This window comes from Giraffa tippelskirchi, chromosome 9 (genome assembly GCF_054371585.1).
Source record: "Giraffa tippelskirchi isolate mGirTip1 chromosome 9, T2T-mGirTip1v1.2.pri, whole genome shotgun sequence".
NCBI lineage: Eukaryota > Metazoa > Chordata > Mammalia > Artiodactyla > Giraffidae > Giraffa > Giraffa tippelskirchi.
Genome location: NC_137283.1, coordinates 42,545,562 through 42,572,037, shown reverse-complemented (window position 1 = coordinate 42,572,037; position 26,476 = coordinate 42,545,562). Strand labels below are relative to the sequence as shown.

Sequence of the window (26,476 nt, the reverse complement as noted above, 5' to 3'; positions counted from 1 at the left end):
CTATATGATACAATTAAAGAAAGAACATTTAAGCGAGAGTCAGGAGATCTGGGTTCAGATCTTAGCCCTGGACTCCCACACTGAGTCTGATCAAAGGTCTAGTGACTTCTTTGCTCACCGGTTTCCCCTGCTGGTCAATAAGAGGTTGGATGGTCATTCAGGTCCCTGACACTTATAACTCCTAAGTACTAGAGTCATCCTAGATGTAATCTTCTTATCTATCCAGACAACTGCAGGTCACACAAGTGTGCTCCTGCATCTTTCAACAAGGGAGAACCACCAAAATGTCTAAAATAATCAAGCATGTTAATCTCTCAGAGCCTCAGTGCCTGATCTGCAATTAGAACATAATAGTACCCACTTCAAAGGGTGGAGGTGAAGATTAGAGAGAAGCCAGGTAAGGGGCTGACATACAGTAGTAATTTCATAAACAGTAGCTTGGTTTATGATGGTTCTGAAGAGAGCTGGGAGGTAAGTCTGGAGAAAGAAAGACTCTCCTCAAAGCCCAGGAACCAACCAACCAATCGAAAAGACCACACTGAAACAAAGTTGTTTTAAGTCATTTCTAAAAGTAGAATACACATATTTGCCGCCTCCCCAGAGCAAAGTTATGTATGGACTTCTCTTTCTAAAAATGAGTGATGTGGACAGGTTTGAATTAACTTTGGATAGAACAAAAAGGATCCACTGGGATGGGGGGCACTGATGTGTGAATGCTGTAAAGCTAGCCAATACTGTGAGGCTGCCGTTAGCTCTATTGCTAGGGCTGTGACAAGCACGTGATGCGTATTACCTACTGAATCCTCACAACTTGCTGAAGAGGGTGCTCTCCCTGTTTTATAGATGAGGGCACAGAGGCTTGACTTGCTCAAGGTCACACAGCTACTAAAGAGCCACATCCTCATTTAGTCTGCCCAGAACACGGATGGACTTGCCCAACAGCTGCAACCCCTTCTGAACATGCTCAGATTCACAGGGCAGCAGTCTTTGTCCATGGGGTGGCTTTACAGGTAGAAGATGTGTGGGCTCAAGCGGCATTGGGTTTCAGTCACCATTTACCCACCAACTCCCGGCAGCTATGGACAAATCATTTAACTTTCCTGGATCCTGTTTTGATCAAACAGAATATACTGCATCCAAGTTTTTCAATGCAAATTGTGTAGAACATTAACCACTTACATTTTACACCCAGGTGGTGAGGGATAAAAGAGCTAAAACATGAGCTGACCGCCTGTGTGGTATCCTGGTTGGGGGAAGGAGTGGAATATGTTTGTTAACAAACACAGAACTGGGTGACTCTTCATTTCCCTTTCATCTTAAAAATTCAGAAATTCTACAGAATGTTATGTGATAGGGAAAGAGAAAGGGGAAGAGAGGGACTTAACGGGAATCACGGGGGAGGTAGCAGGGTTGGGGGGGTTCATCTTGAGGCTGTGTTTGCATAGCAACAAATGTACATACCTAGCTCGTAAGGTTATCTGGGGTGCTTTGGGGTGGGAGGTGCTGGTGGATATGACGGGGCTGGAAGCTAAGTCTCTCTTAAATGACCACTATTGCATACAGCAAGCTCTCAACAGATGCTGGTAGATTTGAGTTTAAAGGAAAACAGACCTAGATCAAATTGATAAAAGTTGAGCTGCTGCAGAAGATGTATGACTATGTGAAAAATGCTAACAATGTCTTTCTTTTGTTCTCAGCCACCCACTCCCCATAAGCCATTTTCAATCTCAAGATCAATGCTTTTTCATGTGAATGAGCCCATGTCTTCCAGCGGGATAAACCACAGGTAAACCTTCCCCGGCCTGCATCCCACGCGCTTGGAATCTGAACAAAGGTGAGCTGAGCTGTCTGGGAGCGAAAGAACTCTTCTTGTTTTCATTTGTATCCTTGCCCAGGGTAGTGACAAATATTGTTTCATGAGTTTCCAGCTTAGCTTTAGAGCTCAAAGGATAAACTGCTTCCACAAGAAAGGAGGAGAAGAAAGAAGGTAAGAGAATAAAAAAAAAAATTAATATATATTGTTGTTGTTCAGTCACTAAGTCCTGTCCGACTCTTTGTGACCCCATATACTGCAGCATGCCAGACTTCCCTGTCTCCTTCACTAGTTTTCTCCCCTTCATTCAAATAGCAGAGGCTTTTCTTCTCAGGAAAGATGACAGTGTGCCACAACCTTGGTCAGACCTGCCAAAGTCTCCCTCTGGTGATACGAGGGTTAACAATAACGAAAAGGAGTTCTTTCAATATTTTTATTTTAAAAACAGAGTAATTCGGGTCTTCTGACTCCCAGCTCATGTTTCTTTCATGAAATCAGATTGCCTCATGAGTCATGTTCCCAGGCCACAAAAAAGACTGGCACTTAATTAATGCTCCAAAAATATTTGTTGAATTAATTAAAGAGCAAAAGAAAGAAAACAGTTCAGAAGATAGATACCAAAGGCCATCAACAGGAGAGGATCAACTGGCTAATGGTGCAAGTCTTCTGCATCTTTGAACTCGTATCCACAACAGCCCATTCCTCCCCTTTCTCAGCCTTTTCAAATATCACCTGTTACACAGATCCTCAATCAAGATTTTCTTTTGAGAAATCTTCCCAGATCAACCCGACCCATAGGAGGTGGTTTCTTCTCTTGAGATCTAACCATTCTTATTATCTGCCACTCATCAACCATGTTCTGCCAGGTGCCAACTTTTGAAATTAACATTCTAGAGCCACATAACTTTTCTGATTATCTTCCCACCTAGAACTCCTGGAGGGCAGGGCCAGTCCACACCTACCTCTGGAACTACTCTTAGGGCACTGAAACAAAGAAAGGGTGACTTCCTGAGCAACGACTAACTATACTGGAGTATTTTTAAGCTAATCACTTATTTTTATATTCAATTTCTTCCAACCAGTTTAATAGAATCTCAATGCTGCTTGTCCTCCTACTGCCAGGAGAAGCCAATAACCACTGGCATCTAGTCAACTGCACAAGATTCTACACAGGGAAGGACTGTAATAATGTGCTCTCCCCTCAAAACACCCCATTAATGACCTCCCTGGCAGCTCAGTGGTTAAGACTTTGCCTTCCAATGCAGGGAGTGTGGGTTCAATCCCAGGTCAGGGAGCTAAGATCCTACATGACCTAGACAAAAAACTAAAACAAACAACAGAAACGATATTGTAACAAATTCAATAAAAACTTAAAAAACGGTCCACATAAAAAACAAATCTTAAAAAAAAAAAATCAAAATCTAACATCCCCTTTAAAATTAAGCAAGATACTTATCAAACCGCCATATCTACACATCCGCTTACAGAAAGCAGGAGGAGAAAGGGGAAGGTTAAGCCACACCCAGACTCCAGGATAGAAGACAGTCCACAAGACAAATGACCTGGATTCTTCAATAAATCAATAGCATGGGAGGAAGGAGAAATGGAGGAGTTTTACAGAATGTCAACCGTGAGAAGTGGGTGGAACATGTTGGGATCCTGATTCAAACAGATCAATTGAACAAGGACCTTCTGGACACAAATTAACAAAAATTCCTTAGTATCACCTAAGATGAAGCCCCAAAGACAAATGTGAATTTAGAGATATTTGACTTTGGACTTAATATACGCTATTAAGGAATTCTTGTTAGTCTTGTTAAGTGAGATATGGTGTGGTGGTTATGTAAAAAAATAAAATAAAATGTCCTCACCAGGGAGCACTGTGTACCGGATTCCTGATGAGTGAAATGATGAAATGACTTGAGGTGTTCTAAAAACACAGGGAAGAGGTTAACCATTGTGGATGCTGGATGCTGGGTGAGTGGAGGTACTAATTACACTATTTGCTCTACTTTTTCAGTGTGGGCAGATCACAAGGTATCATGTTTAACATACTAAATTGCCCAACTTAGGAAATTATAGTTTCCAATGCCAGTAAGGGTAGAGTGAAAATGAGACACTTAGAACTTTTCTTTTTGCTGGACAGTGTGACATGGGATCTTAGCTAGTTCCTCAATGTGGGATCTTAGCTCCCCACAGGGTTCGAAGCTGTGCCCCCTGCTTTGGGAGCACGGAGTCTTAACCATTGGACCACCAGAGAAGTCCTTAGATCTTTTTTTTTTTTTCTGGCTGAGCAAAGCAAAGAATTGTTGATAACAGTAAAAAAAAAAAACCAACTGGGCTATCAAGAAATGTCAATCTATTTAGGAAGAACAGTATAAATATGCAATTATCCTGGCCTAATATTCCTACATGTGTGAATTTACCAAAAGAAAACACTGTTAGTGCACTGTTGCTTAATACTGATGAACTGGAAATAGTAACAGACTAGCTACTAAATATGGAGACGGTTTTATCTGCCAGGAGCTATGTTTAAGTGCTACAAATACATTATTTTCCTTCAAACAGTCCTCTAAGAAAAGTATCATCATTTTTCCCAGCAAGATGGTACAGCTGAGAATTGGCAGAGCAAGAAATCCAGGTCAGGCTGCTCCGGGACCCACATTTTTACAACTCTGCACTAAGTTACCCTGGAATCCAAGTGTCAGACAACAGGAGATGTTTACTTAAATTACAGAACATCTACTGATGACACTGTGTAAACATTAACAAGTATACCTGTGAAGTCAAGCAACATGAAAAATGCTAAATTAAATAAAAAGCAAGATGAGGAATTCCCTGACAGTCCAGTCATGTAGGACTCTGTGCTCTCGCTGCTGAGGGCCTGGGTTTGATCCCTGGTCGGGAAACTAAAATTCCACAACCCACATGGCACAGCCTCTGCATGCCTCGAACCAAAACAAAAAAAAAAAAAAAGAAAGAAAGAAAACACCACAGGATGAAAACTATTTATTAGGGTAGCTATGCAATCTGTATAAATATGGAAAAGGCTGGCAGGGAAAATACATAAAGTGAAAATGGCTGCATCAGAAGGGAGGTTTCCTAATTATGGGTCATGAGGATATGTTTTTATAATGAAAAAATTGATAAGGGAGGTCATTGAATTGAGGTGTCTAACACTGCAGAGGGAACCAAGGCATCTGGGTAATGGTGTTTCCATAAACATTGTAAACCATCAGTTTCTTGATGCACATTTTTTTTTCCTTCCTCTTTGGATGTCTTCCAAAACTAAAAGAAGAAATATTCCTCTTCTCCTCCCCCAAATATTTTTCCAGTGACCTCTACTAGGAATTCACCTAGTTTGATCAGAGAGCAAGAATTATTCCATAGTTTCCTTTTGCACTAGATGCCAAGTAAAATGTTACACTATAAGATGGATGTCTAAACATACCACAAGAGGAAAAAAGACAACAGCTTAAACGGATCTACAAAGGATTGTTTCATAATGGAAGTGCCCTCTGAGTCTTGTGAAACTCTCTCACAGGTCGCTTGTTATTAGCAAGACTGAGAAAAGCACCAGAAAGCAGGAGATCCCGTTCTCCATCTTACTAACGTCCGGCCCAGGCAGATCCTCAAAATCCCACCACGCAGCTCAGCATCCTGGATCTACTCTCTTCATCCTCCCCCTCCTCTTCCCTGAACAGACACATTTGCTGGGTTCCCAGAGACAAGTGCACTGAGAGATTATGAACATCGAAGTGCTTTGGAATCTATAAAATGCTCTACAGGTGGGAGGTTATCCTGATTAAAAATCTGATTGGTGTTCTTGTGTGTTTCAATGAGTTCCAGAGATGTTCCTTGGGGAGGGGAAAAAAACTACTAGCTAGATTCCGCATTCTTTCAACTGCCAGAACCAGGGTTGCCATCAATGTCCAACTTTTTCTGACAAAACTTCTGCAACAGCCATGGAAATGATCATCCTCTGAAAAAGGTGCTAATCTGTAAGCCTGGCCACGTGACCGTCCTTGCGTCTACACAGTATTCCTCAGTACCTGTCACCAAGATAATAGCTTCATCTTGAACGGAGGAGGCAAGAATATTTTACAGAACGCCCTGCAACAGATTCCCCACAAAAGAGCTAAACTGAGAGAAAAGATCTTGGGGAAAAGAATGAAAACAGAAGGAGTCACACAGCCAGCTGGAAGAGGAGACTGCGCAAAAGGCAGCGACCTTTCAGGGAGTTGGTGCAACTTTCGGTGAAGTTTATGGAAAAGCTACTGTTTCAAAGCCTTTGGACATCAGAGGAAAACACACAATAGAGAGTTTGCCGAACAGAGAGCTTTAAACAATTCAAGTTCAAACAAACAAAATTCCAGGAATTAGGGGAGGAAATTGCAAGGTGCTTTGGAAACCGCTGTAGTAAAGAAAAGCATGTTTAACTATTAAACGTCAGTGATAAAAATGGAGATCTCGGTGCAGTGGAGTTTATTTTGGAAGGGGAAGGAGTGAGGACAAGAAATAATAATAGCAAGTTACTGGAATAATAAATGCCGGTAAAACTGGCAGTTGGCCTGTTTTGATCACTTACTCGGGGCAGTGCTATGCTAAGCGTTTTGTAAGCATCTTCTCTTATCCCCATAACACCCTGTATTAGCTCAGATTGGCTAGTGATCTCCTTTATAGATGGGGAACCTGAGGCTCAGACAAGCTCCACAACTTCTTCGAGGTCACAATGGCAAGACTGTGATTCAAATGCAGATTTGCTTAAAAGCCCAGCCTTTGAACTGTTCACACACAGGGGTATAATTACCAGATCTCAAAGACCATCAATGTCATTTCTGAAGATTATTGGTAATTATAAAATTCAGAGCTGATGGCCAAGTTGGTCAGTACCCTGGCTCCTTACTTTCCTTCCTAGAGATAAAAATGAAAAGAATGAAATGCTATCCAGTCCATGTTAGCAATTGTGGATGTTTTCTGGGAAAGGTAGGAGGAAACTGGTTTGAAAAATCTGGGGGATTTTTCTTTCTTTGTGGTCTATCATTATTATAAGCTAATTGTACACCAGGATTCTCACAGTAAAACACTTTAGTGGCATCACTGCTTAAAGAATCTTCTAACAATTTAAGTATTCACCTGTAAGAAGGAATGAGGAAACCCTGTTAGGTAACAAGGTCGGGGTCGCATGGCCAGCTGATAACAGCACTGTGAAGCTCACTTCTGACTCTACTGCTCCTTTGCTCTGTGACCCTGGGTGAGTGACTCTTTCCGAGCCTCAGTTTCCTCACCTGTAACATGGGGATAAGAATAGTATATAAGGCTACTATAAGAACTGAACAGATGATGCGTAGACAGTATGAGCCACCGTGCAAGATGCAACATTAGCTAGTGTTTCAGTACAACTAACCAAGTAGCCGGGCCATTTCATTTACAAAGACTCCTGCATTTCCTGCCATATTCCTCACAAGTTATGGGCTGTTCAGTTGTGGAATGAGTAAATGACATTTGCCAAAGCACCCAGTTGAGAACCTCACCCTATTTGAGACCTTGTTCTTTTCCCAAACTGTACAGTCCATGGTTGAGAGAAGGAAACACTTATCTATGCATGTTCTTTTCTGCTGGGTTTTGGTATTTGACAAACACTGATGACAGGGTGGTAGCTTTTCCAACAAATTCCATTAGAATCTCAGAAACCCATGCTCAGTAACAGTGACATCATCTGTTGTTTATTTTGCAATGTCAGTGAGAATGGGCAAAAGCTATTGCTCTTATCATGAAACAGCAACTCAGGGAGCCTTCATTTTTATAGGCTTAACCAAGTCTAACTGCTCCATTCAAGACTCTCTTTGCTTGTGTTGCTCCTTTAAGAGCTTTGAGAACAAGAAGTTCAGGCTCTAGGGCACTCTGGGGTTTGACTCATTCAGCCTCAGTTCATCCCTCTTCTTATAACAATCCTTTTGGGAAACCACTCCTCTCCCAGCGCTTGTGGTTTCAGCGGTACTGTGCCCGCCGTCAGTCCCCTTGGGAGTATGTGTAACTCAGGACTGGCCAACCAGCAACTGACCCCTCCTTCTGGCCATAGTGATTGATTCAGAAAGGGGAAATAAGAACCAGGCTTGGGATTTCTGCAAGAACTAGGTGAGAGAGGACCTCTAAGTTACAAGTGGGGTAAGCTTGGAGCTGCTGGTGGCTATCTTTCCACCAGGAGGGGAGACCATATCCAAGAATGAAGGCAACAGAGAGAAATAAAAGCTGGGAGGTAAAGAGAGGCAAATTCCTGGGGAAAAATAAGCATCTGGATCCAGCCACTCCTGAGGCCAATAAGCCATGGACTTTTCCATTATATAAGCAGAAATCTGATTTTTGCTTAAAGAAATTTGAGTTGTGTTTCTGTCTCTTGGAGCTGGAAGAGTTTTGACTCAAAGACGTACAGAAGGGCCTCTACCAAATAAATGAGTGCTTGTCCTCTTACTCCCTCACATTCTTTAGGATTTGTATTACATATCTAAGTCTTGCTTCCCTCCATAAGACTGTAAATTTCTTGACACTAGGAGACAAGTATGGTAACCTATGGATAAAGTGACACTTTTTGTCAAAACCAAACTTAGGTTGGCTAAAGAATCACTCTTTAATAATGCCAAAGAAAGTAGAAAAAGGTTAAAGTTGTTCCATAGGTGAGCTTTTGGACACCGATGGCGTGAGGAGTTAGGGGTCTCATGAGTATCCAAAAGTATTGGCACCTCCAATACCTTCATTTGTCTGAGTCTCCTATCACCTTGTACTTGGACCATCTTAGCAGATGGGAAAACCCCTACCAAAGCTGCAGGCTAGTCAGAGGTCTAATTAGAACCACAAACAACTTCCCACACTGATCACCTATGACACTAATAAGCCTGGTTTATTTTGAAGGAGGATTCACCACCCCAAGTACTCTTCATACACAAACTCTGACTACATTTGGACAGGGAAATTTGTTTTAAAGTGTTTCTTAAAGTTTTTTTTCTTAACCCATATTTCACATGTGTACCAGAATAGATTTCAAATGGATCAAAGATTTAAATATAAATGTGAAAAGCATAAAAGTACTAGAAGAAGATGGGCAAATTTCCTGGTGTAAAGATTTTTTACTTTAACTATGACTCAGAGTTCAGAAGAAAATATTTGGAGATCTTTTTATCATAAAATGGGCTTCCCTGGGGGCTCAGCTGGTAAGGAATCCACCTGCAATACAGGAGACCAGGGTTCGATCCCTGAGTTGGGAAGAGCCGCTGGAGAAGAGAAAGGCTACCCACTCCAGTATTCTGGCCTGGAGAATTCCATGGACTGTATAGTCAGTCCATGGGGTCACCAAGAGTCAGATACAACTGAGTGACTTGCACTTATCATAAAATATAAAGGGTAAAATTTTAAGTTTAAATTAAAAAAAAAACCACCCTTCTACATGGCAAACAAAACAACAGAAACATCATAAACAAAGTCACAAAACATAACTTGTATCAGAAAACTCTAATCTGCATAATATGTGAAGACCTCCTAGAAAACAGAAAGCAAGAGGCTAAGGACCAACAACCATCTCTGTATGTTTGGTATGAAAACATTCACAAGGAGCAAAGCTGCTTATGATGCATGAGTGTTTTAAGAGCTAGTGGGGTGAGTTAGGGCTTGGACTTGGTGCTCTTAAGCAAGCTATTCCAACTGTGGATTCAGGGATTAAACACATGTAAATGCACTCAGTGACTACCTGTCACATAGTAAGTGCTCAATAAATGTGAGCTGTTATTATTCAAGTAGAGATTTTTTAATTAAGAAAATAATTTAACCTCAAGATCTTGCAGATATTCAGAATGTAAGGTCCATGTGATGCATAGCCAACAAAACAAACATCAACATCAGTATTAACTTAATAAAAGCCTACTCTTTTCTATCTTACAAACATGGCTGTACTTACAGCAATCTGCCTAACTTAAAAGCTAAGAAACAAGTTGTCTAACTAAGCAGGTGCAGAAAAAGATATTCAGAGCCCCAAAAGTTCTAAAAATTCAAGCCCTCAGTGATAAGAACAGACTCTGGTCCAGGAGTAAAAGCTTCTATTTCTGGGAGCTTGCTTCTGAGCGGAGGGAGAAGGCCCAGACTGGGTTTTTAGCACACCTTTCCCATGTATTGCTGCTTATTGCTCAGAAGACAGAAAGTTTAAAGAGGCCCTTCTGTGGTTGTGGTGAAGGGGGCACACACCGCTGTTTCTCTGGGGCAGACTTCTGCATGGGTGCAGGTGCCAGCTGCCTGGGGCCGGGAAGGACGGTCTGCAGCTAGCAGGGAATGTGAGCCCTTGGGCAATCTGTGTGAGGTCTGGTAAGTGTACACCTGGGGGTCCTTCCCACCTCTCAGAGACCGGTCCCCTGGTCCCAGCAGCCTGACCAAGGCATGGCGGGAACAACAATGCCCCTGCCTTTGGCTCAGGTTGTTCAAAGACCATAGCTGCCTACTCAGGGAGCCCTAGTTACCCCTGAGGCCCCACAGCTGAAATAGGGTCTGCCTAAGACGGATAAATGAAAGCCTCCCTCTACAAGGAGATGTCTCTCGAATGACAGTTCTGCCAACCCCCACACAGACACACCTTTTCAAAACAAGCACAGAGCCCCACACCTTTTTCTATGGAAATCCCAGAACATACTTTTTTTGCCTTTACATCTTTGGAATGCTGATTTAAACACCGCTAAAACAGTCTAACAAACAGTGGGGCTATCTTGTCTTCCCGGGAAGTGCTGATTTTCGGAGGTCAAGAAGAGAGCCCTCCCACCACCCCTCGATGGGTTACATAAAGAGGGACTTGTTTCTGACCTCTAATGAGGATTTCCACAGGATGCTGGGATTTTAGCAATAGTCACCAAACTTCTGTCAAGGATAGGGCCATCTACCAGTTTTCAAATAATAGCAATGGTGTTAATGGTTTACGCTCTGGCAGGAATATTATAGTATTTTACAATGTCTGTAAGGAAGGTACTCTAATCCCTCCTGCATTTTACAGAGAGGGTAACTGAAACACAGAGAGGATGTATAATTTACCCAAGGTTACAACGCTTACAAGTGGCAGGAAAAGTAAAAGTGAAAATGTTAGTCGCTCAGTCGTGTCTGACTCCTTGTGACCCCATGGACTGTAGCCCACCAGGCTCCTCTATCCATGGAATTCTCCAGGCAAGAATGCTGCAGTGGGTTGCCATTTCCTTCTCCATGGGATCTACCTGACCCAGGGATTGAACCTGGGACTCCTGCATTGCAGGTGGATTCTTTACCGCCTGAGCCACTAGCTAGAGTTTAACTCAAGTAGTGTGGTTTGAGTCCATACTCTGAGTCATAATGCTACACAGTCTCTCAAGATGGTCATGGTGGTGGTGGTAGGGACGGTAACGATAATGATAAAGATACTATGTCCCTGGCCCCATGTCGAGCATTTCCCATACATCACCACACTACATCTAATCTTCCAGAAAGTCCCATCAGTTTCACCACATCTGTCAACTTCTCCCCATCTCCCACCACTATCCCAGCCATCATCTCTCACCTGGACTAGTGCAGCAGTCCACTCAATGTTCTCCCAGTTGCAAATCTTGTCTCTACAATCTCACTGCACCATGAAAGTGAGAAATGGACCACAAAGGCTCAGCGCCATGCTTTCGATGTGTGGTGCTGGAGAAGACTCTTGAGAGTCCCATGAACAGCAAGGAGATCAAACCAGTCAACCCTAGAGGAAATCAACCCTGAATACTCAATGGAAGGGAAGCTGCTCAAGCTGAAGCTGCAATACTTCAGCCACCTGATGTGAGGAGCTGAGTCACTGAAAAAGACCATGATACTGGGAAAGATTGAAGGCAAAAGGAGAAGGGGGCAGCAGAGGATGAGATGGTTAGATAGCACCATTGACTCAATGGATATGAGCTGGAGCAAACTCCGGGAGACAGTGAAGGACAGGGAAGCCTGGCATGCTGCAGTCCATGGGTTGCAGAGAGTTGGACACGACTTAGCAACTGAACAACATCAGAGAGCAGAAGGATTGTTTAAATAGTTACCTCAGCTCACAGCATTCACTGCATGCCTAAATCCTCCAGTGGTTTTACCGCACTTAGACTTAAATCCCAACTCCTTGCCCTGATGATGAGGCCCTGAGGGGTCTGACCCGTGTCCACCTGTCAGACCTCATCTCCCTGCATCTCTCCTCCTCATCCATGGAGCTCCAGCACAGCCTCCTTTCCGTCCTGCTGGCATGCCAGAACATTTGTACTGGCTATGTCCTCTGCCGCAGAATCGCTGCAGGACTGGCTTCTTTGTGTTACTGAGGCATCAGCTCACAAGGCTGGTCCTTAGAGGGGCCTTTCTTGAACTCCCACCTATGGGAGATCCCCAACCCCCATCTCTCTCCCTGTCCGCCTGACCTGGCATCTCATAACTAACTGTACCTCGGCTGATGTACTGTTATTTACCATCTCCCATCGAAAGCTACAGCTCTGTGAAGGCCGAGACTCTTCTCCCTCATGTTTGCTGTTTTCTTACCAGCACTTCAAAACAGTGCCCAGCACTGAATGGAGCCTAGTAAATGTTTATTCATGAAATAACTGAGTCGTCTCATTTACTGTTCTCAAGAATGCTGCGTTAGAGGTGAAGCACAGCTTTGTAACCTTTAATGACGTATCTCAGGCTGTAAGTCTAGAAGTGGTACTTAACTCCAGAGTCCACACTCTTCACCTCCATGAGTAACTGGCTCTGTAACCCTGACTTTTTACACTCTTTCTCTGCATTGCAGTGCCATTCTCTTTTTAAAATAAGACGATCAGAAGATCTCCCATGTCTTTTACCTGCCTTCTAAGCATATTTGGGCTCAGGAGCCCATGATCCTAACCAATATACCAGAGCCTGGCAAACTTTCCTGTAAAGGGCAGATAATTATTTTAGGCGTTGTGGGCCATGCAGTCTCTGTTGCAGCCACTCAATTATGCTGCTGCAGTACAGAACAGACATAGACAATGAGAATGTGGTTGTGTTCCAGTAAAACTTTACAAACACAGACAGCAGGCCAGCAGAGCTGGCCCTAGCTTGAAGATACCTGTACTAAACCACCAGGGAAGAAGTCTGTAGTCTTCATCTATCATTCAGTGACTCAATGGACATGAATCTGAGCAAACTCCAGGAGTTAGTGAAGGACAGAGGAGCCTGGCGGACTGTAGTCCATGAAGTTCCAGAGAGTCAGACATGACTTAGCGACTGAACAATACCACCAATCAGATAAGAAGATCTTATCCCCAGAACACTGGTCTATATATTCAGAAGACATACTCAGTGTTTTAAGAAAGGTTCAGGTCTATCCATGCAACTATATTAACCAGTTATCATATTCATAGAAACAGAAATGGACACCCTTCTGCTTTTTCTGGACCTAACCTGAGCAATCTTTAGGTGAGCCTGGTGGCAGGGGGTTCTCTAATGGAGGAAAGATTTGTGTCTAGGCTCAGGGAGGAGTCAGGAGGACAGATGTCTGCTGATGAGTCACTGGGGAATCAAGAAACTTGCTTTTCTTACTAAATCAGGAGTGTAATGACGCCTTTGGTTAAGAGGGGCCAGTGGAGACTGTGTGGAAAGAGTGCACAAACTAGAGGGCCCAGGATCCAAGGGGATCTTAGGGGGCAGGCAGAGGTCTGAGTTAGACAAGAAGGCAGCTCTTCTTGTGTTATGCCCACCCCACTGGGCCTTTAGAATGGGGTTTCATTCTTTTTTAAAAGCAGTTTAAAATAATCAAAGCAAATGCTATGGGTAATATATAATGAATGTTGATATCCCCACCTTCCAAAACTATGGACTCAATTTTTTGTTAAATGTGCTTCCAGTACTTTTTTTTTTAATAGATAGAAGAAACAAACATTACTAGAATACCTAACATCTCCTTTCTCCACAACCACAGTCCCATATCCTAACTTAATCCAGCCCCCAAGTGGCAACTGTTGTCATAGATTGGGTATATATCCTACCAGTCCACTTATCATTACAAAAAATGTTTTTATTGAATTAAAATTCACCATTTTACCCATTTCAAAATATGCAATTCCGCTGTGATCAGTATATTTGCAATGTCATGCAACCACCACTACTGTCTAATTCCAGAACATTTCTATCACCCAGAGGAAAGCCTGTACCTCCCAAATCTGTACCACTTTATATACAGACTTTTTGCCAATGCTGGACATCTCATATACAATGGAAACATACTATATGTGATCTTTTGTACCTGGCTTTTTTCACTTAATGTAATGTTTCTAAGTTTCATTCATGTTGTAGCATGCATCAATATTCATGCCTTGTTCTGGCTGAATAATATGCAATTGTTTGGATATACCACGTTTTGATTATTCATACCTCTGCTGATGGACATTTGAGTTGTTACTCTTTTTGGCTACTGTGAACAGTGCTGCTAAGAACATTGGTATGAAAGTCTTTGAGTACCTGTTTTCAATTCTTTTGGGTAAAAAGAATTCTACTTAAAGGAGCAGAATTGCTGGACAAATATGGTAAGTCTATACTTTCTGAGGAACTGTCAACTCTTTTCCACAGTGGTATATATACCATTTTACATTCCCACCAGCAGGGTATGAAGGTTTCAATTTCTCCACATCTTCACCAATGTTTATTTTCAAATCTTTTTTTTTAATGCATGGATGTGAAATAGTATATTATTGTGATTTTTATTAGCATCTCCCTAATGACAACTAATATTGAGCATATTTTCATGTTCTTATTGGCTATTTGGAGACCTTTGACCACTTTTTAAAAAATTCCAGGCACTCGCAAATAATAGATATTCTTGTTTTCTGAGTGTAAATCTAAATATTTTCCCTACTTAGCATTGTTTTTGAGCTCCCTCCATGTTATTTTGTATAGATCTAGATCAAAGCTTAATTGCATTTGGCCTTCCCTACACCACATTTTACTTGTTCTCTTATTTATGGAGAGTTAGACTTTTCTTTCTTTTCTTTCCTTTTCTTACTGTTATGTTACAAAGAACATTGGCTTTCAGTTCCCTGTACATGCCTCCTTTTGCGCTCCTGGGACTGGTTTTCTAAAGGTTCAAATGTAGATTGTAGGATATGCACATTTACAATCTTACCAGATGCTTAGTTTCTTTTTAAACATACATTTGGAAAATCAAATGCAACTTTGGATCACATTTCAGGAGGCTCCTCAGCCTCCAGTGTACATCACACTTGCATGTTCCTCAAGTGGGATGAATGCACACTTTTTCTGCAATTTTTCATATTCTTAAATGCATTGCAAGCATTCTGATCAGAGGGTAGTATAGTGAAACAATTCTTCTGCATCATAACTGTCAGAGTAGTGGCTTCCAAAGTGTGTTTCCTATAGCATCGGTCTCACCCAGGAACTTGTTAGGAAAGCAAATTCTTGAGACTCATCCCAGACCTGAGTCAGAAACCCTGCAAGTCCTCCAGGTGATGCTGATGGCAGTTACAGTGTGAGAACCGCTGTATTAGCACTGTCTTATTGTGCAAGTTTGAAGCAGAGGAAAAGGACCAGTCACCTAATCATGATGCTAAAGTAAACAGGCTAAGAAAGGAGTGAGCACTTTTGCATAATGGAGTCTAGAAGATCATGAGAGACAGCACGGGACACAGGGATGGAATGTGACTTTAAGACAGAGAGATGAGCATTCAAGTTCTACAGGGTGGGAGTCCCTGGCAAAACCCTCAACCTCCCTGGGTCTTCCCATACAGGATGTGTGAGGGTTACAAGAAATGTTACATGAAAGGTCACACGTTTTGTGATTCCATTTATAGGAAATATCCAGGAAAAGTAGACCCATAGGGACAGAAAATAGATTAGTGGTTGGGTTGCCAGGGTCTGGGAAGGGGAAGATAGGGGCAGATGGAGTAATTGCTTAATGGGCCTGGGGTTTCTCTTTAGGCTGATGGAAATACTTTGAACACTAGATAGAGGTGGTGGTTTCACAATATTGTGACTGTATTAAATGTCACAGAACTGTACACTTTAGTTAATTTTATGTTACATGATCTTTACCAGAATTGACTAAAAAAGAGATGCTATATAGTGAATGCTTCTTCACACAGCACTGGGTGTAAAGTGGAAAGTAGCTATCATTATTGAAAAACTTGAAGTTTCCAATAAGAAAAACTGGAAGCAGACTATACGTTCAATAGTGGATCAATTCAGGATTCAGTTCAGTTCAGTTGCCCAGTCGTGTCCGACTCTTTGCGACCCCATGAATCACAGCACGCCAGGCCTCCCTGTCCATCACCAGCTCCCGGAGTTTACCCAAACCCATGTCCATCGAGTCGGTGATGCCTTCCAATCATCTCATCCTCTGTCGTCCCCTTCTCCTCCTGCCCTCAATCCTTCCCAGCATCAGGGTCTTTTCAAATGAGTCAACTCTTCGCATGAGGTGGCCAAAGTATTGGAGTTTCAGCTTCAACATCAGTCCTTCCAATAAACACCTAGGACTGATCTCTTTTAGGATGGACTGGTTGGATCTCCTTGCAGTCCAAGGGACTCTCAAGAGTCTTCTCCAACACCACAGTTCAAAAGCATCAATTCTTTGGCACTCAGCTTTCTTTACAGTCCAACTCTCACATCCATACATGACCACTGGAAAAACCATAGCCTTGTCTAGAAGGACCTTTGTTGGCAAAGTAATGTCTCTGCTTTTTAATATACTATCTAAGTTGGTCATAACTTTCCTTCCAAGGAGTAAGCGTCTTTTAATTTCATGGCTGCAATCACCATCTGCAGTGATTTGGGAGCCCAAAAAAATAAAGTCAGCCACTGTTTGCACTGTTTCCCCATCTATTTCCCATGAAGTGATGGGACCAGATGCCATGATCTTAGTTTTATGAATGTTGAGCTTTAAGCCAACTTTTTCATTCTCCTCTTTCACTTTCTTTCTTTGTTTTTTATTTTTATAAATTTATTTATTTTAGTTGGGGGCTAATTACTTTACAATATTGTAATAGTTTTTGCCATACATTGACATGAATCAGCCATGGGTTTACATGTGTTCCCCTTCCTGGACCCCCCACCCACCTCCCTCCCCATCCCATCCCTCTGGGTCATCCCATTGCCCCGGCCCTGAGCCCTTGTCTCATGCATCGAACATGGAATGGTGTTCTGTTTCACATATGATAATATACATGTTTCAATGCTATTCTCCCAGAACGTCCCACCCTCACCTTCTCCCTCAGAGTCCATAAAATTGTTCTATGCATCTGTGTCTCTTATTCTGTCTCACATATAGGGTTATCGTTACCATCTTTCAAATTCCATATATATGCATTAGTATACTGTATTGTTGTTTTTCTTTCTGGCTTACTTCACTCTGTATAATGGGCTCCAGTTTCATCCATCTCAGTAGAACCGATTCAAATGCATTTTTTTAATGGCTGAGTAATATTCCATTGTGTATATGTACCACAGCTTCCTTATCCATTCATCTGCTGATGGACATCTAGGTTGCTTCCATGTCCTGGCTATTGTAAACAGTGCTGCGATGAACATTGGGGTACACGCGTCTCTTTCAATTCTGGTTTCCTCGGTGTATATGCCCAGCAGTGGGACTGCTGGGTCATATGGCAGTTCTATTTCCAGTTTTTTAAGGAATCTCCACACTGTTCTCCATAGTGGCTGTACTAGTTTGCATTCCCACCAACAGTGTAAGAGGGTTCCCTTTTCTCCACACCCTCTCCAGCATTTATTGCTTGTAGACTTTTGGATAGCAGCCATTCTGACTGGTGTGAAATGATACCTCATTGTGGTTTTGATTTGCATTTCTGTAATAATGAGTGATGTTGAGCATCTTTTCATGTGTTTGTTAGCCATCTGTATTTCTTCTTTGGAGAAGTGTCTGTTTAGTTCTTTGGCCCATTTTTTGATTGGGTCGCTTATTTTTCTGGAATTCAGCTGCAGAAGTTGCTTGTATATTTTTGAGATTAATTGTTTGTCTGTTGCTTCGTTTGCTATTATTTTCTCCCATTCTGAAGGCTGTCTTTTCACCTTGCTTATAGTTTCCTTTGTTGTGCAAAAACTTTTAATTTTAATTAGGTCCCATTTGTTTATTTTTGCTTTCATTTCCAATATTCTGGGAGGTGGGTCATGGAGGATCCTGCTGTGATTTATGTCGGAGAGTGTTTTGCCTATGTTTTCCTCTAGGAGTTTTATAGTTTCTGGTCTTACGTTTAGATCTTTAATCCATTTTGAGTTTATTTTTGTGTATGGTGTTAGGAAGTGTTCTAGTTTCATTCTTTTACAAGTGGTTGACCAGTTTTCCCAGCACCACTTGTTAAAGAGATTGTCTTTTCTCCATTGTATATTCTGGCCTCCTTTGTCGAAGATAAGGTGTCCATAGGTGCGTGGGTTTATCTCTGGGCTTTCTATTTTGTTCCATTGATCTATATTTCTATCTTTGTGCCAGTACCATACTGTCTTGATGACTGTGGCTTTGTAGTAGAGCCTGAAGTCAGGCAGGTTGATTCCTCCAGTTCCATTCTTCTTCCTCAAGATTGCTTTGGCTATTCGAGGTTTCTTATATTTCCATACAAATTGTGAGATGATTTGTTCTAGTTCTGTGAAAAATACCATTGGTAGCTTGATAGGGATTGCATTGAATCTATAGATTGCTTTGGGTAGTATACTCATTTTCACTATATTAATTCTTCCAATCCATGAACACGGTATATTTCTCCATCTGTTTGTGTCCTCTTTGATTTCTTTCATCAGTGTTTTATAGTTGTCTATATATAAGTCTTTTGTTTCTTTAGGCAGATATATTCCTAAGTATTTTATTCTTTTTGTTGCAATGGTGAATGGTATTGTTTCCTTAATTTCTCTTTCTGTTTTCTCATTATTGGAGTATAGGAATGCAAGGGATTTCTGTGTGTTAATTTTATATCCTGCAACTTTACTATATTCATTGATTAACTCTAGTAATTTTCTAGTAGAGTCTTTAGGGTTTTCTATGTAGAGGATCATGTCATCTGCAAACAGTGAGAGTTTTACTTCTTCTTTTCCTATCTGTATTCCTTTTATTTCTTTTTCAGCTCTGATTGCTGTGGCCAAAACTTCCAAAACTATGTTGAATAGTAGTGGTGAAAGTGGGCATCCTTGCCTTGTTCCTGACTTTAGGGGAAATGCTTTCAATTTTTCACCATTGAGGATAATGTTTGCTGTGGGTTTGTCATATATAGCTTTTATTATGTTGAGATATGTTCCTTGTATTCCTGCTTTCTGGAGGGTTTTTATCATAAATGGATGCTGAATTTTGTCAAAGGCTTTTTCTGCATCTATTGAGATAACCATATGGTTTTTTTCTTTCAATTTGTTAATGTGGTGTATTACATTGATTGATTTGCGGATGTTAAAAAAACCTTGCATTCCTGGGATAAAGCCCACTTGGTCATGATGTATGCTCATTTTAATATGATGTTGGATTCTGTTTGCTAGAATTTTATTAAGGATTTTTGCATCTATGTTCATCAGTGATATTGGCCTGTAGTTTTCCTTTTTTGTGACATCTTTGTCTGGTTTTGGAATTAGGGTGATGGTGGCCTCATAGAATGAGTTTGGAAGTTTACCATCTTCTGCAATTTTCTGGAAGAGTTTGAGTAGGATAGGTGTTAGCTCTTCTCTAAATTTTTGGTAGAATTCCGCTGTGAAGCCGTCTGGTCCTGGGCTTTTGTTTGCTGGAAGATTTCTGATTACAGTTTCGATTTCCGTGCTTGTGATGGGTCTGTTAAGATCTTCTGTTTCTTCCTGGTTCAGTTTTGGAAAGTTATACTTTTCTAAGAATTTGTCCATTTCTTCCAAGTTGTCCATTTTATTGGCATATAGCTGTTGGTAGTAGTCTCTTATGATCCTTTGTATTTCTGTGTAGTCTGTTGTGATCTCTCCATTTTCATTTCTAATTTTGTTGATCTGATTCTTCTCCCTTTGTTTCTTGATGAGTCTGGCTAATGGCTTGTCAATTTTGTTTATCTTCTTGAAAAACCAGCTTTTAGTTTTGTTGATTTTTGCTATGGTCTCTTTTGTTTCTTTTGCATTTATTTCTGCCCTAATTTTTAAGATTTCTTTCCTTCTACTGACCCTGGGGTTCTTCATTTCTTGCTTCTCTAGTTGCTTTAGGTGTAGAGTTAGTTGATTTATTTGATTTTTTTCTTGTTTCTTGAGGTACGCCTGTATTGCTATGAACCTTCCCCTTAGTATTGCTTTTACAGTGTCCCATAGGTTTTGGGTTGTTGTGTTTTCATTTTCATTCGTTTCTATGCATAATTTGATTTCTTTTTTGATTTCTTCTGTGATTTGTTGGTTATTCAGAAGCATGTTGTTTAGCCTCCATATGTTGGAATTTTTAATAGTTTTTTTTCCTGTAATTGAGGTCTAATCTTACTGCATTGTGGTCAGAGAAGATGGCTGGGATGATTTCAATTTTTTTGAATTTACCAAGGCTAGATTTATGGCCCAGGATGTGATCTATCCTGGAGAAAGTTCCATGTGCACTTGAGAAAAAGGTAAAATTGATTGTTTTGGGGTGGAAAGTCCTTCCTCTTTCACTTTCATCAAGAGGCTTTTTAGTTCCTCTTCACTTTCTGCCATAAGGGTGGTGTCATCTGCTATCTGAGGTTATCTATCTTCCTCCTGGCAATCTTGATTCCAGCTTGTGTTTCATCCAGCCCAGCATTTCTCATGACATACTCTGCATATAAGTTAAATAAGCAGGGTGACAATATACACGGACTCCTTTTCCTATTTGGAACCAGTCTGTTGTTCCATGTCCAGTTCTAACTGTTGCTTCCTGACCTGCATACAGGTTTCTCAAGAGACAGGTCAGGTGGTCTGGTATTCCCATCTCTTTCAGAATTTTCCACAGTTTATTGTGATCCACACAGTCAAGGCTTTGGCATAGTCATAGTAGTGGATTAATTCAGTAAAGCTATGTCCCAGTTAAACAATTCCATACTACATAGATATTAAGAGTAATATGGTCCAGACGTATGTAAGAACAAGTGCAATGGTCTTGTGTACCAGACAGAAAGACAAGCCACAAAACAGTATCTGTGTATCATGTTGCTCTGTTTGCAAACATACATAATTATACATTTAGAAAAGCTTTTTGTCAACATATGAAAAGTAGCTTTCTCCCAATAGTAAAATTATGGTATAATAATCTTTTTTATGTTTACCTTTATCTTATAATTTTCTACAACATCCTTGTAATGCCAGTACAATAAAGATATAAACATTGGAAAAATGTGAAAAGCAGACATGTTGAGATACTTTTCATTTAAAGGCTGACTGCAAAGAATTCTTACCTAAAAGTATTAAGACTATTAATTCACTAAATTATTTGTTTTTGTGTTCACAATTTTAACATTACGGTTCTTAAAACAGATGTTCACCCACACTTCGTGCATTAAAATGAAATAAAAGACATGGAAATGTTACATAAAAGCATTAGTTCAGAGTAAGATTTAATTAATTACTACTTGTCCTTCCAAGGGTCTCAGCCACATGGAAGGACCATATTGTTCCCTTGAAAGAACTATTAAGCTGTAGCAGAAAGGCTTAAATGCACAAACCCTCTCCCTTCTTTTCATACACAAAGAAAATGACCTGCAAAGTTTAGCACCTCCCAGGCCAGATGACTAACCCTGTGGCTGAGTCACCCACAATTCCCTCCTGACCTCTGGGAAAAAGAGGATAGAGGAACTGAACCATACCCCTCATGAGGACTTCTGTGCAAAGATTTCTGAGGGTCAAGAAATGATTGAAGTCCGTGTTTCCCCAGCGTCCCCAAAGGAAAGAACATCACATCTCTTAGAAAAACTGCTGGTAAGCAGGAGTGTTTCTGCAACAGAAATCACCTTTGTGACAGTTTAGCAAGCAAAGGCTATGTATTTACATCTGTAAAGCAAATGTATGTATTTACATCTGACTGATGCAAGCTGATGTATCACTTTTCCTTGTCCTCTCCCTTCATCTTCTATGCTTAAGAGATAACTCCTGATAACCGCACAAGGCCAACTTAGCAATTTTAGGAAGAAATAGGTTAAAAAACAGATGTTTGTTTTTGGTCAATAGTTGATGAAAAATTTCTAAAGGAAAAAAGGGGAAGGAAGCATTCTTCAGAATGCTTTTTTTTTTTAAGTATTCTTTCATATTTTGTGCACAGAAATGTTACACAAACTTCTATCTCCCACTATTTTGGTGGGGGGGGGAATTGGAACAGTTGACATTTTAAATTAAAAGTTGAGAAGCATTATAAATCCCATTATAAGATTATCCTAATTAGTTGTGCCGCACATTCATTTATTGATTCAATTCATTCAGGGATTCATTTATTTGTTAATTCCTTCACTTACTCACCCAGAGTCCCTACATGGACCCAACACAAGATGCAGGGAAACAAAGGTGATTTCAGCCCATTCTTATTTTGACCTATTCTGAATGATCCAAACCAGTCCTGAAGACACTTATAACACAAGCAGAGAAGATATAAATAGACAATTGTGTAAGGACCAACAACGATGTGAAAGAATCAGTCTCCAGGATATGATTTTTACTTCACTCACTCCCAGAAGGCCCATCCTATAAATATTCAACATGTATTCAGGCTTTCAGAGCCTGCAGAAAGTGTGCTTTATTTTTAATAAATAGTTTCCTAAAGAAAGTGAAGAGTCACCATCAGAATCAGAAGGTTCAGAAAGTTTATTTTTACCTTTTGAAAAGACTAGTCCTAAGTGGTTGATTAAAAAGAATGGAGATGCCTATAACCCAGAGAAGAGTCTAACTAAAGAGACCTCATTTAAAAGGAAGGAGAGGGGCAAGCAAAGAATCCAGATGTTTTCCTACTTTGCTACCACACTCTGAACAGAGCATGGCCGGTTGAGTTCATGGGGAAATCACACGCTTTCCTCCTTGGTCCAGCATTAATGCCACAGTCCCACCAGCCGAGCTAATTGGAATTGACTGATCAATGGAACAAGTCCTCCATTTTTGACTGGCTAGAAAACTTGCCAAGAAGCTTTGCCTGACAGTCCACCAGGCAGAAAACATGAGGATAAAAGATGGTCCAATGATTACCAATGGGAATCAAAGAGGACAACTATTCATTAAAGAGGCTATTTTATGAAGCTACCTGAAGTTGCAGGGCAAGGAAGTGCTGTAGGGGGGCAAAGCCTGTGGTAGCCTGTCCCTCGTAAACCCCAGACTCCAAAGCCATCACCTCCAGTGGATGAGCAAACTGCAACACGTCTTGACAAACAGTTTCCTTCCAGGAGTTAAGAAGTCACTTGAAAAGGCTTGCTTATAAGTACTGACCATCTGAATTCACCCCAGCATGAATACTCGACCTATGATTCTGGTCAAAGCAGAGCTGCTTCCTCTGCTATTATGCATGCACAGCCTGGCAAACAAGCTCACTCTAAAACTTTAGGATTATAAGCTCCCTTCAGCAGCCAGAAAATCACGTATTTTTCTAACTGCATATAACTCAGCTAACTGCAAGAACAGTCATCAAAAGCCAAGTTTTTTAACTTTTAAAAAGTTTTTAAATTAGAGGGTGTTTTACAATATTGTGTTGGTTTCTGTTGACCAGCAATGCACGTTGTCGTAAGTATATATATGTATATATATATACATCCCTTCCCTCTTGAACCTCCCTCGCACTTCTCAATTCCATCCCTCCAGCTTGTCATACTACCATGTGTAAAACAGATAGCTAATGGGAAGCTGCCATATAACACAGAGCCCAGTCTGGTGCCATGTATTATGTTTTGACTCAATGATTTCACTCCTGGGAAGATGTGTGCAAAAGTGTAGCTAAGACTGTTCTTCACAGAACTATTTATAAGAATATATATATATATATATATATATATATATATATAAACACCCTAAGCAACATTTTATATGTGATAAATATAGCTACATATGGAATATTATGCTGCCTTTCAAAATAATGATTTAGAAAAAAATATGTATTAATTTAAATATATTGGAAGAGCAGACCAGTAGACTGAACTTTTTGGTAAAAATCTCTACATAAAACAGGTTGTTGTTGTTTAGTCACTATGTCCGACTCTTTGCGATCCCATGGAGCGTAGCCCACCAGGCTTCTCTGTTCATGGGATTTCCGAGACGAGAACACTGGAGTGGGTTGCCATTTCCTTCTCCAGGGGATCTTTCCAATCCAGGGATCGAACCTGTGTCTCCTACATTGGCAGGTGGATTCTCTACCACTGAGCCACCAGGGACCTAAGACAGGTAGTCACCCCCATGTTTTTAGCTATTAAAATCTAGATTCTATTTCTTATATTATCACTGAATTTTTACACCGTTACTTATCAAAGTCTGGTGAATAACAGGGAAACAATAAAAAGGCTTCTGGAAAAATATCAGAAAATCCCTACAGTAATACAGCCCATGTGTTTTCTTTACAGGTATTTTGCCTTCCATAATTCTAAGAAGTCCTGTTTCATGATGATGACACCTTAACAGGTTAGCAGTTCAAGTGTAGATGTGAAGTGAAGGTCTGCCACAAACAAAATGCTGATGGTAGAGAAAAGTAACAGCCGGCAGCTTGGTAATGTAAGGGGAGCTAGAAAAAAGTGTCATGATCTGAACTGAGGACTCAAAAAGCACAAATTCCTGGGGCCAAATAGCCCTAAACATCAATGCAATATAGCAAAGCATAATGGTTGATGATCATCTGAGAATGGCAGATGAGAATGTGTATAACCTGTTACAAGGCAGGAGAACATAATATCTGCTTATATAACTAGATATATTTGTGTATTTGCACATATACATTTTAAAAGTGGGGGGTTTTATATATATTTATTTTTGGTGTATGTGTGTGTGTGTGATTTAATGTTGTTGTTGTTTTAACTTTGGTTTTTAAAGAAGACTATGTGGTGAAATCCAAAAACAGTGTAGTTTTGTTAGTAGTACTACACCAATGTTACTTTCCTAATTTTGACCAACTTGCCATAGTGATTGTGAGATATTATTAAGGGAAGCTGAGAGTGAGATATAAAGGAACTCTCTGCAGTATAATATTTCTGTAAATCTAAAACCAATTCAAAATGGAAGTTTATTAAACATATGAAAGCAAACCAAGAAGAATTAGGGCTTGGTTACTTAAACATACTTTCCACACTGTGTACCCCCACCTCACATCTCACAGAGTCTGATAGCTGAGCTTTTACTGATTGGGTTCGCCAAGCATCAACAGTGACCTTAGAAGGCTACCTTCCTTAGAATCTGACAGCGCTCTACCCACCGGAGAAAGAGTAGTAAGAAAGTGGCCTGGTCCCTAGGTCTGCAAACTCTGGTACAACCACGCAGGATGAGAAGCTCTGAGGACCGGAAGTGTTTCATCTGACAGGAAGCCCCTTGGGGATGACTTCAACAAGCAGATCCCAGGCATTATCTCATCTTGGCAGTGTGTCATCCTCTGCATTTTCCCTCAAGCTACTAAGAGGAAATGAGGGGTGAGACACAGCTCTAGCAGCCCACCTCATTTTGAAGCAGATATTTTTAGCACTTTGAGGCAAAGAGGTTACTTTTAAAGACTATCCCAGACATTCTATAAAGGTGAGGTGGAGACAGCCTGCTACACTCTTATGAAAAGCCTATGCTGTGCTCAGGAGAGCCGGCCAACAATGTCACAAACAGGAAAAAACACCCTGTTTCAGGGGGCTATAAATATTTACTGTGTCTGATGGTGTGTTTGCTATTCAATGAACAAGCAAAACAAATGTTCTAGGACAAGACACAGTCTGTGTTTCTATAGGTTCACAGCATTTCAAAACTGGAAAGGAGCAGAGATGCTGTCCAGTTCCCATGTTCTACAGATAAGAAGGTTGAGGCTCCGAGTATACTCCCATCAAACATCTCCTTTTCAAAGTATCACTAATACCACACACATCCCAGAGGCACAGTTCATTGTTTACACATTTGTCTCTCACATGATTAGAAGTGTCTGTTTGCTGAGGGACTTGGCCCAGGGAGCATCATAAGTGCTCAGTAGAAGTTTGAGACACCAGAATGGAAGGCCAGCTCTACCCTGACTCATGTTCCCTGGTTCCTCTTCTCTGTTCCTCTGATTTTAAAACTGAGAAGACAAATACCACTTCTGAAAGGCTGACAGAGAAGCCAGGAGCACACTGGAAATTCACTTCCTGGCATCTTACAAAAGTAATACTACGTATTCAAATTGCTTAAAAAATATTTTTTCACTTATTTCATCAAATATTAAAACGTTTTCCCTTTTTTTTTAAAGGTAAGAACTTCCAGGGTGCTGCTGTATTAAGTTTCATGGGTAGCAAGATTTACTGAGATAGAAAAGGTTTTCAAAGATGGAAGAAAATCAAAAGGTTCCATTTATTAGCCTACACATAGTTAAGCCAAAGAAAGCCTTTGGTCTCAGAATACACCTACCTGATCTAAAGAATGTTTACATTAGCATGCCAGGATATAAAACTGCTTCTCGTCTCTTCATCTCCAAAACATGAGTACCTCAGCTCCTTACCTGTACTAATCACATTCAGAGTAAAACAGAATGGCAAATTAAGACCACTGGATATGCTCACTTGGCATCTC

The 26,476-nt window shown here is 40.8% G+C and overlaps 1 protein-coding gene across 15 annotated transcripts in view; it reads right to left on the bottom strand.

The window, feature by feature from the left end:
- The window catches only part of ARHGEF3 (Rho guanine nucleotide exchange factor 3), a 331,638-nt gene that overhangs the window by 83,168 nt on the left and 221,994 nt on the right, over window positions 1-26,476 (bottom strand). For 4 of the 15 annotated variants that reach the window (XM_081524838.1, XM_081524840.1, XM_081524837.1 and 1 more), the window contains one exon: window positions 6,950-7,101. The exons of the other annotated variants lie outside the window; for them this stretch is intronic. In XM_081524838.1, coding sequence (XP_081380964.1) covers window positions 6,950-7,000 — 51 coding nt within the window. In that variant the 5' untranslated portion in view covers window positions 7,001-7,101. The remainder of the gene's footprint in view (window positions 1-6,949; window positions 7,102-26,476) is intronic. 15 annotated transcript variants of the gene reach the window in all.